Below are 16,572 nucleotides of genomic sequence, written 5' to 3' on the forward strand. Positions count from 1 at the left end.
ATTTGTTGATAGATGGCGCACAAAGCAAATTATAATAGTTTTCGATAAATATTTCGATCGTTAATGGGTAATTTGATTATTTTAATTTTAAAGTTAATCGATTTGAAACATAATTCCAAAAAAGGCTACAATTTAACAATACAATATCCATATTGTTTTAATCCTTTGATACTCTTGACAGTGATAAAAATAAAAGACTTGTTGATGAAAGTGTGGTAAAAGTAATTTACTTGAATACAGTGATGAATAAATGAACGAAAGAACAGTAATAAGTGGAAAAACATAAGGAACCGAATACAAGTTAGTACACGAACATACAAGACTTATTATTAAATTTCCCGTACAAACTAGTTGATAGCAGCGGTGTAATAAAATATTGAGCAAAAATGGATTATTTGTCTTGTTGCACGCCATGTCTATATGAAAATGCTCCCAAACGATTTTAGTTCGTGTTTCCAGCTCGCTAAAACATCGATACATTTAAATGTTTCAGTAAGGCAGATATTACGAATTAATGGTATAAGAAATGGTTCTCCTTTTATAGATACACCTTAATTTAAATTATTATACACGCAATATGTTTTCCCTATGTATAAAACGTCGAATTTATGCTGTACACACACAACTATTCATTTTACGCTGCCTTGCACGATTTGCTTATTGGATGAGCGGAATATATTGATATTTCGTGTTATGAAAATTTATTCAGTCAATTTTGCCAGGTAAATAACCCAATGAAGACAATTTTCTCTAGATATGAAAATATGATTTATAATCTTTATTTTTGTAAAATGTCAACGTTTATTTCCAGAGATCACGAACAATTTCGAAATCCTTGCCAGGTCAAAGAAAATTGTTGTCAAACACGTATAAAAATACTGAAGTAATAAAAATTATTATATAATGGAACAACTAAAGGAAAACTGTTTCTTTTGGCAATTTATTGGTATGTATTATAAAACAAAAAAGTTACATTGCCGTGGCAATAGATTTTTAATATAAACGAAAACTTCAATTTATTGATTACATTATAAATAAATATTAGAGTACCAAATAATTTACCAGCAATAAATTTACTGTAATTTTATTTTCATTTTCACAGTTATGTTTTTAGTCCAGTCATCTTTGGAAAAATTAGGTGAATATCTTGGAAATCGATATACCCAGATATAAACTCGTATAAACTTATATTTTGACATCCTAAAACATGTCTCAAAATTCACACACGATAGAATGGCCGCAACTTAAAAAGTCTGAGGTCAAAAGTCACAAAAGTCGATTTTTTGTATATTTTTTGTAAATATATCTTTTTTTATGGGTTTTACGCTACTTGTATTTGATATCAATATTGTAGAGAATTAAATTATAACTTTTATACATTTTTTCAGTCGAGATAGAGGGCAGAGGGGGCGCGGCTAGAGTATCATTTGTGGTCAACTGGTAGCCCCGATCAAAAATATGTTGTATAAAGTTTGTAAATTATTGCTAAATATATAATTATCATTATTTATTATTATCATCAGTCTGATTGTATAAGTATGTTAGAGACAATGCCAATGTAAATGTTCACACTCTTGATTTTAACAATACAAACTCCAAAAAATGTTGTTCTCTATGATGAACGAATATAAAAAAACACAACCAAATCAATTGCGAAAGAGTTGGCAGCCGTATCACATGTATCTCTTCTAGTTTATGAAAAACCAGTCGCACCTGGATACAGTACAGTTCAAGTCGAAAATTTACATGATGATGAAGCATTCACAGAAAAAACGTTAACGGAGTTGATTTTTTGTGACTATATGGAAAGTGGAGAGATACTGCATCGTTGCCGGGGTGGAATGGTGATTTTGAACAGCTCGCTAAAACTAACAAGTACTTTTCAACATCTCAGGTTATGTTTCTTCCTTTTATTGAGAATCTTGCCGGTCACTTAGATACTATTTACACAACTTTACATTGCTCTCTCGATATTCAACCCCTGTATCAGATACTAACTCACCATTATGTACAATAGATGTAAAATTAGGAGGATTAGAACTCAAGGAAGCTCTTGATGAATTATAGCAAAGAATTCTGTTGACAAATTACTCACTGGTCACGCTTACTCGAGAAGCATCAGAAGCCATACATTATTATGATATTTTTTGAAAATATGAAGATTGAAGATGGTACTTTGAATCTGAGAATACACAAATAAGTTCTCGACATGTTTCCTACAAAAACATTGAAGGGTATATAGGTAGCTCAACTCTTTTTCCTGCGACATTTCTAAACAAACTGAATGAATTAAAAGCTCGAAGTCCAATTATCTTCAATTATAGGTGCGGTATTTCGATATGGTTTCAATACCACTTGATTTTATTCGCGCAGAAAGAACATCTTAATTCAATGCTCAAAATGCTACCGTATTTTCACGCCAGTGGTCACTTCTTATACGCAAAATCAGCACACTTATATCTACAAGATGAACAAAATTTGAGAACTTTAAAAATGTATTTTTCGACGTGAAAGGAAGAGGAAAATTCAATTCTGGTACATGGACAGGTATGGTAATTGAACAAAGTCAATGAACACAGAAGAAAGTGATTCATGTGTCTGTGTCTATGCTATTGCATGCTACAAATACCATGTGAGGAAATGGAAATTAAAAATAGATGTAAGCAAAAAAAAGATTGAATATAATGTAATAGTTAAAAAAAATGGTAATTATATACTTAGCACCAATTCATAAACTTTATACTACGTATTTTCGATCGAGGCAAGATATTTACAAAAAACGTACAAAAAATTGATTTCGTCACTTTTAACCTCTGACTTTTTAAGTTGCGCCCATCCTATAATGTGTGAATTTTAAGACAAGGTTTGGGATGTCAAAATATAAGTTTATACGAGTTTATAGCTGGGTATCTCGATTTCTAATTTTTACTAAGATGTCTGGACTATTTGGTATTTTATTGGTATGTATTATAAAACAGAAAAGTTACATTGCGGTGGCAACAGATTGTTAATATAAACAAAAACCTCAATTTATTGATTACATTATAAATATTATAGTACCAAATCGATTATTTTTTAAATAATTTACCAGTAATAAATTTACTGTAATTTTTTTATTCTCACAATTATGTTTTTGCAATAAAATTATATTAATCTTAAATAATATATTATCTAATTAATATTAAATGCAAAAAAGTAGTCATAGGTTGTTTGAACATACATCGACGGGTAAGTCATCATTTGGGGCTACTTTGTAGAGCAAACACAACGTAATGCACTAAGTTATTTTTTCCTGAACAGTTTTACGAAGGAACCTGAGTGCAGAAAACAATTGCGGAATGTGTGTGTGCGATAGATTGGTTTGTAGATCTCCTGGGAAATCGCGAGCAACTTTAAAATTTATCCGAGACACTGTTCTTTTTAAAGCGGTGCCACGTCCATGAAACATGCAGCCGGAGAGGACAGGACCAGTCGTACTACAAATCACATATAAATAATTTGCGTCTAACTGCCATAGATAGGTGTTTGAGGGTGGGACGGTTTTCCTTACGATGAATTAATTATGATTGTATTATTTATGTAGTTTCGGGAAATAATCCTGCATTCGCGAAGTCGGGAATTTCAATTATGCATGAGCGGTTCAAAAGGCCAAAGGATATTTTCTTTTATTGGATGACCCTAAAAGTGAGTTTCTGTGTTTTCAAGGAACTTTTGTAAGGGAAATATTATTAAAAAGGATCATGCACTGTTCATATTGTGACATTTTTTAAAACATGTAAAGGTTTAGCGTTGCCCTTTAAAAAAATGTCTTCCTCCGTTTTTGTTATATTTCTATAACTTTTGATATATTCACAATGGCCAATTGAACAATATGTATTTTAAGTGATTAATTAAACATAAGATGCAAATTTTTTGTTAATTATTTTATTCGTTTGTGCACCCGAGAACTAAATAATTTAAACGTAAAATACTATAATTAGTAAATTGTGATTTACCATAAAATTTGCTGGAGGTTAGTGGTTTATGGTAAATAAACAAATAGTTGAAGTTCAGATCAAGTTATGAATTTTTAAATACATAACTTGATGTTAAAGTAGAACACGTATCTAGTCTTTTCATATTTTTTAATACCATTAAAAATACTTTTTCTACTTGAAAGAAAATTTTATAATTATAATCCATTGTTAGTAATTCTTTTACACCACAATTCCATAGTCTGAATATATTTACTATAATGACAAGCGTCTTTATAGTATTTATGTTTTTCAGTTTAAATCCGAAATTCCGAACTTTATAGGAAATCAATTTAATTTTTGTCAAAAGCTTCAGAAGTGAACATCTAACTTATATCACTCATTTATACGACTAGCCGAAAGGAAATAAAATTTTCAAGTTTATCACATAATTTACGTGTATAAAATCCCTGATCTAATATAATATCTCTCAGTGTGTTGTTTTTCTCTTGGCAAGTTTGAAAAATCCACAGCTGTTCATACAATATTCACGTCATATTGATTGAGTCACTTTGTCCGTCCTTTAATTATTGTACAAATACCCTTCAATTAAATTATGATGGTATGGTTTACTACAACGTTGACTGTCGTTCATTAGAGAATTTTTATTTGTTCGATATGAATTTCAAGTGAAATCAATAACCATGGCAACCAATACTCAATACAACTTCAACAAATCGATGGAATCCTTGTTTTATGTAAAATTCATGGGACTGCCAGCCAGTTGGATTTATTCTTTAATAACACACTGTCCATTATAATAATATGATACAGTTTTTATTGAGGATTAATAAATAAATGAGGTTGATAGAGTTCACCATGACTTATTGAATTATTATTTAGGAAGGATTTAAATGCATACATATTCAAATTAGACAGATTTATATTAACATTTTAATTAAATTGCTGTCAATATTTTCATAAAACGATCGTTGAGTTAATTATGTAATATATTGATCCGTTAATTTTTAACTTACCTTGTTGCTTAAAAAAACTACTGCATGCATTTTTTACGTTTTGATCTATTCTTAAAATTCTACGCAACCTTGGGTTAAGTTCGAAAAGAACAAAACCAATCAAGGAAGATCGGAGATCTTCCCGGGAAAGGATAGGAATTGCAGTTGGATCCGTTAGCTTCCCATTGCCACTGGATTGTGGAGTGGTACTGAGCCCCACAACCACGACGAGGTGGACCTATCTTGGGGTAAATTTAATACCTTAGACACCCAGATCTTCAAACCTTTCCCCAATTAAACATCTGTGGCATATGATGAGGCGAGGCGTCCTCTAGAGATTCCTAATGAACTAAGATGTCAGATTCAGTTTGTGTGGGATGAAATACCACAAGAAAATGTCGATAATCTTATTAGATCGATGCCACGACGCATTAATAAGTGTTTTAATCAAAGAGGGGGTTCGACTCATTGTTGGCTTCTGACAATTTATGCTTTAATTTTTTAATCAATTATTATTCTGTAATAGGTTAATATTTTTCTAAAAAAATTGAAACAAATCAATTATATTTATTATAGTATCACGTAAATGTTTTTCACGATAATTACATTTGTTGTGGAAAGCTTCAAGATTCCACCCTCATAAACAAAATTTTCCCTTTCCCATATGAAGAACGCAAACGGTTACAGACTGGTAATTACATGTACCCTTATTTTAGTCAGGGGTCATATTCCACCAAAATTGCGTTTACGTTGTTAATACAAACAAAATTCGAATATCCAATTCCAAACGTGTTGTTTATAAGTAATTTATATATACTTTATATTTACTTAAATTAAAACTTAATTCTTTAAAAGATCAGACACATTATGAAACTGAAATAAAAATTTAATTTAATAAATTATATGAATGTGGATATAACATTATTAGTATAACACATAGTTTATCCACAAATATCTTTAATTAAATTTTGCTAGTAAACCGACTTTTATTAAAACTTTTCCTCCTCATTTACGTATTGATCGTCAGGCAATCCCCGAAGAATAACTAACAGTTTTGCATCAAATTAAAAATTACTAGGCCAACATCTCCCCACCGTATTTATAAGCTTAAACGACATAAAAAATAAAAAAAAGAACCGACATCACAACTGACCTAGATTATATGCTGGTCGACGTTTATCAAGAAAACTGTAGAAAAATTCGGAGTGGCAGGCGGCGGCTATTGAAAAAAATATGAATCATGCGATCGACGTCGGAACGACGGTGCAGGTGGATACGAGGAACGGTGGCGGTAAGGTAAAACGTAGAAACGGTGTAGGAGGCGTGAGGGCTGCGAAGGGACGGGGTTGAAGTGGCGGATGCGCATGAACCGACGCCGACGCCTGCGTCGCGCTTGAAGCGGCGACGCACATTGGAGCGATCGATTGACATCGTGAATTTTATTTTGGATTTGAGGATTTATGAAACCAATGAAGTAGAGCGAACGTTTCTGATGGTCTTAGTTAGTTATCTGATAAAATTATTCATATAAACTTTATAAATTTTTGTTAAAAATAAAAATATTCTACATAATTGTAACAATATTTAATAAAACAGATATTGGCGTTATATTTACACCAGTCTTAGTAGCAAAAATGTATCAAGGACACTAAATATTCCGGTACTGAATTTCTCAGTCGCCAGTGATTGTAATATTTTTTGACCTTAGACAAATGCAAATACGTAATAATGTAACTATATTATATATCTCTAATAAATAAGAATTCGTTAAAATTAACAATTAATTTTACGCTTAATATATAAACTTTCTATATATGTATATGTATGCCAGACGATGTATTTGTAATAAAACATCAATTATTTATGACTTGTGAATAAATTTTCTGTGAATAAGTAAATGTTAACAGATAATAAAATATAAATAATGCCTTTGTTTAATTCAGATTACCGCACTAAACAAAGAGTATAGTAAAAGTAAATTGCGGCATTATTTCACCATAACATATGTACACAATGTTATGAATGAACAGTATTTTTATTGTTTACTATGCATACATTTTTAAATAGAATATTTAAAAATATATCGTTTTTAAATGTGACACTATTTTAAGTACATTTTTTATTTTCAATCTTTGTATAAAAAGTTATTATGGGCAAGAGCTTTCCAAGTTATATTTATTTATAAAAAAAGTAACAAATAATTTTAGAATTTATCATATTACAACATAAAACATTTTTTCAAAAAAATCTTAATTAATGTTAAATTTTAATCATTTAATATGTAAAAATTTTGTAAACATAGTTAATATTGAAAACTTATATAGATTACTATTGTCATTTAAGTTTAAATACTTTCATTATGTGGAACAAAGTTTAATTTGATGATGTAATGTAAGTTTAAAATATATTTTAGTATTTTATGATTGGCTAAAAATAAATTATTAAATTAAATTGTGTGAATTTTGTATCATTTACACTTTTTTCAGTTTATAATAAATAATAATATAATCATTCATTCATAATATTGTGACAAGAGTTATTTTTGGCTCACGTTTTATTTTTGAAATGTAAAATTGAATTTTAAATGTTTCTCGTAAACGTGTGAATTTAAAATATTTGTAACTGATATTGATATTTATTTGACATTTTTACATTCCAAGAAATTTTATACGTTTTTTATTTGTATTGAAATTACATAAATATTTTTTTTATTAATATTATTCAATTACTATTAATGTAACTATTTCAACATTATTAATGTAACTTTTTGAAAATATAACTTACTTCTGATTTTTAGATTTAAAATTTTAATAATACATCTATGTTAATTTTTTAATATAAAGGTATTGGGACGCTAAGAATACCGAATTGGCTTCAGAAATATATCGGGCTCATACTTTCAGGAAATGTTGGTACTCATAAGATACTTCGATACTGCAAGTTTCAGATCTTTATCTGTTACCGTTTCTGAATAAATCAAAAAATACTGAACATCAGTAAAAATTGTTATTCTCAGCACCTTGTGAATTGAGTAATCTAAATACCGGATTTGTTTTGGGGCATGATGGTAGCTACTAGGAAAAAATAAGAACTATATCTGTTCATAAAAACCTTAAAAAAGAGGTTATTTTCTTAATTTTCATTTTCAACCATGTTACGATAACGATAAAAATATGAAACTATTTTTTTTTTTTGAATTCCTTATTCAACTTTCGATGAAATTATGAGCTTCGGGAATTTTTTAAAACGGGACGTCACATTGAAAAAAATTAAAAATCGATTTTTTTATGATTGCACTCTTGAAATGATAAAATACAATTCAAATATATTGTTTAATTAAGAAGAAATAGTAATATATTTAATAAATTTATTTACCATTCTTGATTCCTTTATTTTAAAAAGCACGCCTTCACCAAAATTGGAAGGAATACGTATCTTATAGTCTGAGAAATGTTTTTTAATTTAGTTTATACAAATAATATTTATGTTGATTAAATATCATAAAATACTTATCTATTTTAGTAAAAAAGTTAGTTGAAAAAAGTCCAAAATATTGTTTTTCTCTGCTCTTAAGAAGTATAATTTTGTGTAAAGAATAATTTTGATTTGATTTGAGGGGTGTGTTGCCAATGTGCGATGGCGGCGGCCTACCTGAGCGTCGGCGGGTGCGGGGCGGCAGTCCTCGGCAAGCACTGGATGCGACACTACAACCCCTGGCGCCGCCACATCGCTGCAACGACACCTACTCACCTGAGTGCCCCACCCCCACTTGACCCTCTCCGGTCGGCACACGCCGTCGTCGACAGTGCCGACAGTGCCGCCGCGCCACAGTCGAGAATTCTACAGGCACCGGGTCGGAACTGCGGACAGATCGCTCCTCGACACGCTGCCCACAGTCACTCACTTGGACTACTACTACTACTACCACCGCACCAACCACGACCAGTCAGTGTCAAGTCTTTGTTGCGCGTCACTCTGCTGCCGGTTAAACTAGTGCATGTGCCAGACGGACTGTTGACCATCCGGGGTTCATCGTGGAGACCGCTTTCATCACGACGAAGAGAGGCCGGCATCCTCTGGGAGACGCGTCGTCCCCTCCGATTGCCGCCACTCCACCATCCTTCAAGAGACCCCGACACGACTCTGGCTCGTCCGCGAGTCCGCTAGCCGTGACCCACGACCAGGACATGGAAGCTCCCCTTGGAGTCACGCTCAGCCAAAGCATGGACTCAGTCAACACCAACAACGGAGAAGAAGAGGTAAACAATTTTAATAGCAATCTTAATCAGCAATAATGCGGTTTAAGCCGCACTTCTTCCAAACATTTGATCATTTGAAGTGTCGTGCCCGCTTTGTTGTTATTTCACTGGCACCAGGCCAATTTCTTCCCGGTAGACAGCTCGTCTCGCGTCTCTCTTACGTTCACGTGCGGTGGTTTGCGGCTCATCCGTCCGTCAGTTACGTAACACCGTCCGCACCACTTGTCGCAGATCGTTTCGTCAACCCTCGACGCCAGGTTGCTCTTTGTCATCGCGAAGATGGTGCTTGATGTGGCGGATTTTCCCGCCGCCGCCGCGATGCGAAGAAGAGACCGAGTGGGCGTGTATGTATTGTCGTGGTTTTCATTGTTTTCGTACTTGAATGCGACGCTAATAAACGTAATTACCGGTCACGTCGTTGCCAACTGCAATGGAAAAAAGCGTGTTACAGGCCGGAGCTGACACACGGAACATAATATGATTATTCGCTGCCCACAATTGTGTTTCTTTTCGGTTTGTTCTGTGGATTATTCTCACTACAATTCTATTTTTTCTTTCAACGCGTCAATTCTCAGTGTACATAATTTTAACTTAGTAATATAAAAAAATTGTTGACAGTTCTTGTACTTTGTTTTGAACCAATTATTCTTTATTAAGTTACTATAATATTTTTGAAAGTGTTTAAGTCACTACGTACCTTGTACAGAATTGTTCCTACTCATCATTTTATAATTAATTTTTTAACTTGAAAATTAAATTAAAATGATAAAAATTAGAATAAAATTTTAAGAATCAAAATATATACAATACAATATAAAAATATATAAATAACAAAAAATAATAAAATTCCTAAATTTTTAAATATAAAGTCAAATTAATATGAAAATATATATATATATATATATATATATATATATATATATGCATTTATAAATAAATTAATATTTTCATTAATTAAAATTTATTTTACATAATTATAATAAAGTTATGTTGGTTTTAATATAAAAGATTATTGAAAATTAAATTTAATAAATTATTAATTTATTCCAAATGCCAGAAACTTCAATGGTCATTTATAAAATTTATTTACATAAATATAAATTTGCACTAGTTTTAATAGAAATTTTGAAAAATTATTGTAAATAAGTTTATGAAATAATATTTTGAATAAAATTTAAGCTACATTTTTTTTTAACATATTTTGTTACATGTTACATAATTTATCAATAATTTATCACATAATTGATTGGAAATTTATAATTTAAGTATATCTAAAAAGATAAATTTTTGATGTAGACAAATAATTTAAATAATTCTTTTAGGAAAATGCGACTTTGTTAAATAAAATTCTCGTAAAATCCATATTTCATTAAATTTTATGAAGATAAAAATTTATTTCGTATAATTAATTATTATATAATTTATTTTATAGTATTGCTGAATAATAATGGAATGTCATGAATGAAAAAACTTTAGTATTTAGCAAATAAATTAAATTTATTAATATTCTCTACCTTGTAATTATATAAATTATTGGCATTGTTGGATTTATAATCCAATAATTATTTATGTAGAATATACTAATTTTATTTTACAATTATTGTACAACATGATAATATCCAAATTATTGATAGAATAATGGAGAGTAATTAAACAAAAACAGGTAGAATTAATGTTTATTTTACACAAAAATTTATATAAATAATAAATATTTATGTTCTTAATTAATACAATTGTCTACATCAATTAAAAGCCTTATTATAATTTATCGTCATTTATCTAAAAGAATAGAAAATTTACAAGTAAAATTCAAAAAATGGCGAAAGTTCTTAAATAAATCTAAAGGATTTTCGTTATTGTTGTGGTTAAAAAATTATAAACAATTAAACGTTTGCGATTTCTATATTAAAGAATTAAAAGGTACACAGGCATATTTAATGTTGATTGTCAAATTTGCAATCATGGATAGTCGGCGCCACTTTTCTGATTGATGAGTCAATCAGTGGGACTAGCGCCATGCTTCACATGTGGTGACCTGAACCCCACCTCTTCGCCGCGTAACACTGGGTTCACCATTGTGAGTCATCCGCTCGTGGTTCGCCGCTCTCGATTGCTATGGTAAACACAGGAAAGATGCGACACAGGAAAGGTGCGGACGGTGATTTCATTGTTTTCGCGCTCGAATGCGCGAATGCGTCGCCCCGATAAATCCAATTAGGAAAAATTCCAGTTAATCGCGGCGTGGCGGATTAAAAAGTCGACGCCGGAACCCCGTTCATTATTGGTCCGGTTAATTATTCCCCCTTTTGGTTCACCAATCGTTTTTCGTAATCAATATCGGGTCTGAGGTAATGATAATGATTTTTTTGTGAGTGTTTTTTTATATTAATTGGTGGAGCTAGGCTGAAACGTCGGCGTCGGACTTAAATTTGATGTTGACAAATCATGATATTACTGGGTTGTGTGTTGTGGCACCCCCGTTCATTAGATTGTAATACAATAGAACATAAGTACATGGGATAGTCTTCAAAGACAAATTTATATTGGAATTAATCAACCTCAAAATTTAGTGGAGCTTGCTCAAGAATTTCTTCGTTCAGTAATTTTGATCATAATTTCCCAAGGAATTTAGTGAAATCAGTTTCAGAACTTTTTGTTTTGTTAAATGTTGAACAAAGAAACCTAGAGGCTTTAAAATAACATAATGCTCGTTTAAAGTTTGGTGTGTGTGTGTGTGTGTATATTTTACAAAAACCTTTTGAAACGCAAATAATAAGGAATATTATTTGTCATTTTTTGTTTTTTTTTCTGTTAATTTATACATTTACCTTAGTGCATTTCACTTTTAACATAATTTAATATGTTCGTTCGTGTTATTATTATTTGAAATGTATATAAAAAATAAAAATTTTTGGTACTGAAGTTTTATGCAGGGGTTTTCACATTCCGTTCAGGACGCAATATGTTACATTTTGTGCACATTATCAAAATTTCACAGTCAATAATTTACAATGTGAGTGGTACATATAGAAAACTGATTTAAATGATACAATTTATTGTCAGAACACCGGAATTTAAGCTAAAGCTCCTGAATTAAATATGCTACCCAAATCCCACGCTTTGCTTGTTTTAACCAGGGGTGAATGGCAAATACGTCATCTTTCTTTCATTTCGCCGACCTAATATAATTTTAATACGTTTGCCAGATTAAAATTCAATTTCACTCTCCATATAAATCATCGACGATTTTATTGAGCGACGCATTCAGCAAAACGCGGCAAAGAAAAAAGAGAAGCGACGACAAGATTAAAATGTTAATACACCGATCACAATTTACTCCTCGAATAAGAAGATTGTATCATCCTCATTAATCTTTCCCGTGCCGAATTGCAGATCGGAATCGATCTCGACCTTGTAGCAGGAATGAGAAAAGCGTTCCCGATTATCTGTGCCTAATACAGTTGTGTTCGACGTGGCAAAAAACGGGGACAATTGAATAAATTCCACGTCGAGTCGTTTGGTTTTAAAATAAAGTTCGCAAACGGCTTAATACATTTAAATTATTCGTGTTCGAGAGTCCCGGTGTCGGAATAAAGCGAAGGTTTCAATTAAAATTCCGTTTATTAGACGAGTATTGTATGGAAGTTTGTTTTTGGGCAATTCTGTAACTAAATTAAAGGGTGCTACTGGGACTTGTTTACTGTTATTGTTTCCAGAATGTGTCGATTTGTTTTTGTTATACGTTAATATGCGTTTGGCTGTTTTTCTTTGTAGGAACGTCACTGAAATTAATATTATTGGTAACCTTTATTGTTCATATTATAAACAATTGGTTTTCTAATCGTTTTTATCAACTGTTAATTCTTTAGTAGCTAAAAATGTATTAAAAAATGCCAATCCAAAGAGTTTAATAGAGAATTTCAAAGTTATGATCGGTTTATATATTTTGAAATAACTAAAAGAACTTTTGGAAAGCATAATTTTACTGCTGAGCCATATATTTTAATTTTTATATTTTATATTTCAAAGAATTCCCATTTTTGTCTGCTGTATGAATGTAATTTTTGAAATGAAAAATTGGATGAAGTCCATCAAAATATAAAATATCAAAGCTAAAATAATAAACGGTATATAATGAAATTGGTCATTTACTTACTATATGTAATTTTTGAAATTAAATAACTTTTCAATGCTTGTTTATTTTAGTAAATTTTAAATTAATAAAAATTCTTTTATGCAACAATAATGTGTGCATCCAATAAAAATTTATATTTACAAAATTTTTATTTGAAATGTTAATTAAATTTGTGTTGTTAATATATATATGTATGTATATATATATATATAATATAAGAATTATTTTAGTTTCTTTTTAAGAATTAAAAAACTATTAGCTTTATGTTTCTTTGAAGTTAATTGCTTATATAAACATTACTAATTTTGAAACAACAATTATATATGATGAAAATGAAGATTTATTTAACTTCGTCATATTCATGTGATTAATATTATATCTTGATTAAAAACAAATGGAAAATTACATTGAAAATACGCCATGCAAGTAAACTAAACAAACTAAAAATAAATGTTCGTGTTTATATTTAAAAATGTATAACCACTTATCAAGTACAGAACAAAACAATTAACATCATTTGAAAATTATTATTTTAATATAACACCTCTCTTTTACCAACTAAAATAATTTCCTGTAAACAAAAATTACTATTTCGTTGCATTTCATATTTTTATGGGAAACATTGTCTATCTGCTTTGTTTTTTATGTTCCGGAACATCGGTAACTCGTATATCTTTCGAAATAGTACTCGTATTATTTCATTTAATAATGAAAATTTACTGGTAGCAACAGATGCCTCCGTCAAAAAATTACTGGTATTTATATCTCGGACATGAATATAAAATAAAACCTAGTAAAAGCCAGCTAGTCTCCCACGAGATGATTTACTGCTCGTGTTTAGAGGTCTTGACTGTCAAAGAAACACGATTTTAATTTGGACTGATGTTTTAGACGAGATTATCTAATTATTCTTTATATATGCACATACATTGGTAGTGCACGAATTCCCGACTTTTATATAATGGCGGATTAACGAGATGCTCATTAAGCTCGCCTCTTTCAGCCGCACTTCTGCCAGGCCAAAACAACGCTAGAAAGATATTTTAAAGTTCGACGACGACGTTTTCTTGTTTGGCTCTTTGCGATGCTCAGGTGTTAACGGGTATAACAATCCGTCTTCCCGGTTAATAATAACGACGTGGGAGTGAAACGCCAAACGACTTATGGTCGTAACAAAGCCGACCGTTCAGGATCCGATTCTTGCTCCAATCTAATACCTATTACACGTACTGATATTATCATTTTGGGGTTCGACATTAATGGCTTTTTAGAAACACGATATACATACATAAAAAATACAAGTTAGTTCCATTGAAATGCGTTTCCTGTTTGCTGAAATATGTTCAATTTTGTTACTGACGAATTGGTTTTTAATGTTTTTAAAGCTCAGTGTAGCAACGATTGTATTTTTCTGATTTTTATTTTACAATTGCTAGTTTTAAAAATTTATTTGGTATATTTAATTTTTTATATTATTGAGCAGTGGTTTCTCGATTTAGCTTTAACAACTCCTTCCGAAAGGTACAATGAATTACCCCTTTTTAATTAATAAATCAAAATTTGCTGAGTACAATCAATTTTAAAGGTTCGTTCTGAATTTTCTGTATAGTCTGAAACTGTGATATTTGGATTAGGATTTAGAAATATTTTTTTGTTTCTGTTAAGATTTAAGATTATTATATAGATATGTGTAATTTTAACACTGCTAAATTTGTTCTTAATGTTTCCAAGAAGCACCTCAATTAAATTTTAACGAGTTGATTTAACAAATTTATCCAGTTGGTTTTGTTCAAGCTTTGAAATATTAAAATACCTATATATATATACATATATAATATATATAAATTTAAAGTTATCTACATTTACAATTATAGTGTTGTTCCTCCATTTTTAATACATTAATCAAAATTGTTGAGATATTAGAGATCGGTTCTTCAGAATGAAAAATTTTTAGATGGATATTTTGACATTGCCTAATTTATTTTTAATGTTTTCAAAAAGTCCTAGAACCTAGATTAGAATTTAATGAGCTGATTTACTACTTTTATCCAATTGACTTTGCTTAGGGTTTAAAATATTAAAGGTTTAATTTAAACTTTTCTGAAATCAGAATTTAAAAAATTTCATTCATATTTAAATTATAAATATTATTCCCGGTGAATAAGTTTTATTTTAGTTGAGATAATTAAGCAATATTATTTTTGTATTTTTATACATTGAATGTTAGCGGTACTACTAGTACTACTACTAGCGGTTCCTTCTACGACCTTACGACCTTTGAAACTGTGATTAGTCTAACTAAATTTTTTACCAGATTAATTAGTTCGTGGAACATTAAAGGATATTTTTGTTTATACTCCGTATTCGAAAGAGGGTGACTTTTTAATGGAGCAATCAAGATTTGAATATAGATTGTGGGGGGTCCCATTTAAACAAAATTATCTACGCTGTTTGCTAATATATTAAAATGCGATCTCGTAGCAGAGTCGAAACTTTTAATATAAATTAAAAGTTTATAGTTAATTCCGAATGCAAACTCAATATTTTCCGCGGAACGAGTTGTTTTCTGTTGCCAACGGGGAATCATGAATTCACTGGAATAAATAACGTAATGATACACGGTAGAAAATTACTTAATTTACGAACCGATAAGCGTATGCAATTTTATGAAATTTCGCAGAACCATACAATAATTGTTAAAAAAAAGACTATTGGTATTATTTTGATGTTAAATTTGTGACTGATTTAACTGTTTGCTAGCACAATCTGTTTGGTGTTCAAGTAACAAACTCTTTAAATTTTATTGTTCTGCATTAATGGTCCATAAATGTTACGACTCGCAATTTCAAAATTTATTTATGAAATTAAATTTACATCGTCAATTATAATATTACTGCCGAATCGTTCTTGTCGTTTATCGCTTGCCATTTTTCTTCTTGTCTTAGAATTGCATCAAACAATATCGTTCTAATTTTAATTTTACTGTTTGTACAAATGAAACGGTACTGAAACAATATCTATAATTTGATCTAAGGCATTTGTTTCCAGAAATATTGCAAACAATAACACTGCCACAAACTTTCTTTTGCATATTTCTAGGGTATTTCTAATATTTTTTAAATCAGAAATCTATATAATAGTAAATTTTTATTTTTCAATTTGTTGTTGGGTCTAGAATTAATGATAAACCGGATTGAGATGACTTTCGA

At 30.4% G+C, this 16,572-nt stretch overlaps 1 protein-coding gene and 1 long non-coding RNA gene across 2 annotated transcripts in view; both read left to right on the forward strand.

The window, feature by feature from the left end:
• Window positions 1-76: 76 nt before the first annotated feature.
• LOC126264796 (uncharacterized) lies at window positions 77-915 on the forward strand. The gene is made up of 3 exons (XR_007547427.1): window positions 77-492; window positions 545-722; window positions 812-915. It is a non-coding gene; the product is annotated as an uncharacterized LOC126264796 (long non-coding RNA).
• Window positions 916-9,095: 8,180 nt separating this feature from the next.
• The window catches only part of LOC109594871 (U1 small nuclear ribonucleoprotein A), a 128,055-nt gene continuing 120,578 nt past the window's right edge, over window positions 9,096-16,572 (forward strand). The window contains exon 1 of the mRNA XM_049964344.1: window positions 9,096-9,228. Coding sequence (XP_049820301.1) covers window positions 9,157-9,228 — 72 coding nt within the window. The 5' untranslated portion in view covers window positions 9,096-9,156. The remainder of the gene's footprint in view (window positions 9,229-16,572) is intronic.

This window comes from Aethina tumida, chromosome 3, assembly GCF_024364675.1.
Source record: "Aethina tumida isolate Nest 87 chromosome 3, icAetTumi1.1, whole genome shotgun sequence".
Taxonomy (NCBI): Eukaryota; Metazoa; Arthropoda; class Insecta; order Coleoptera; family Nitidulidae; genus Aethina; species Aethina tumida.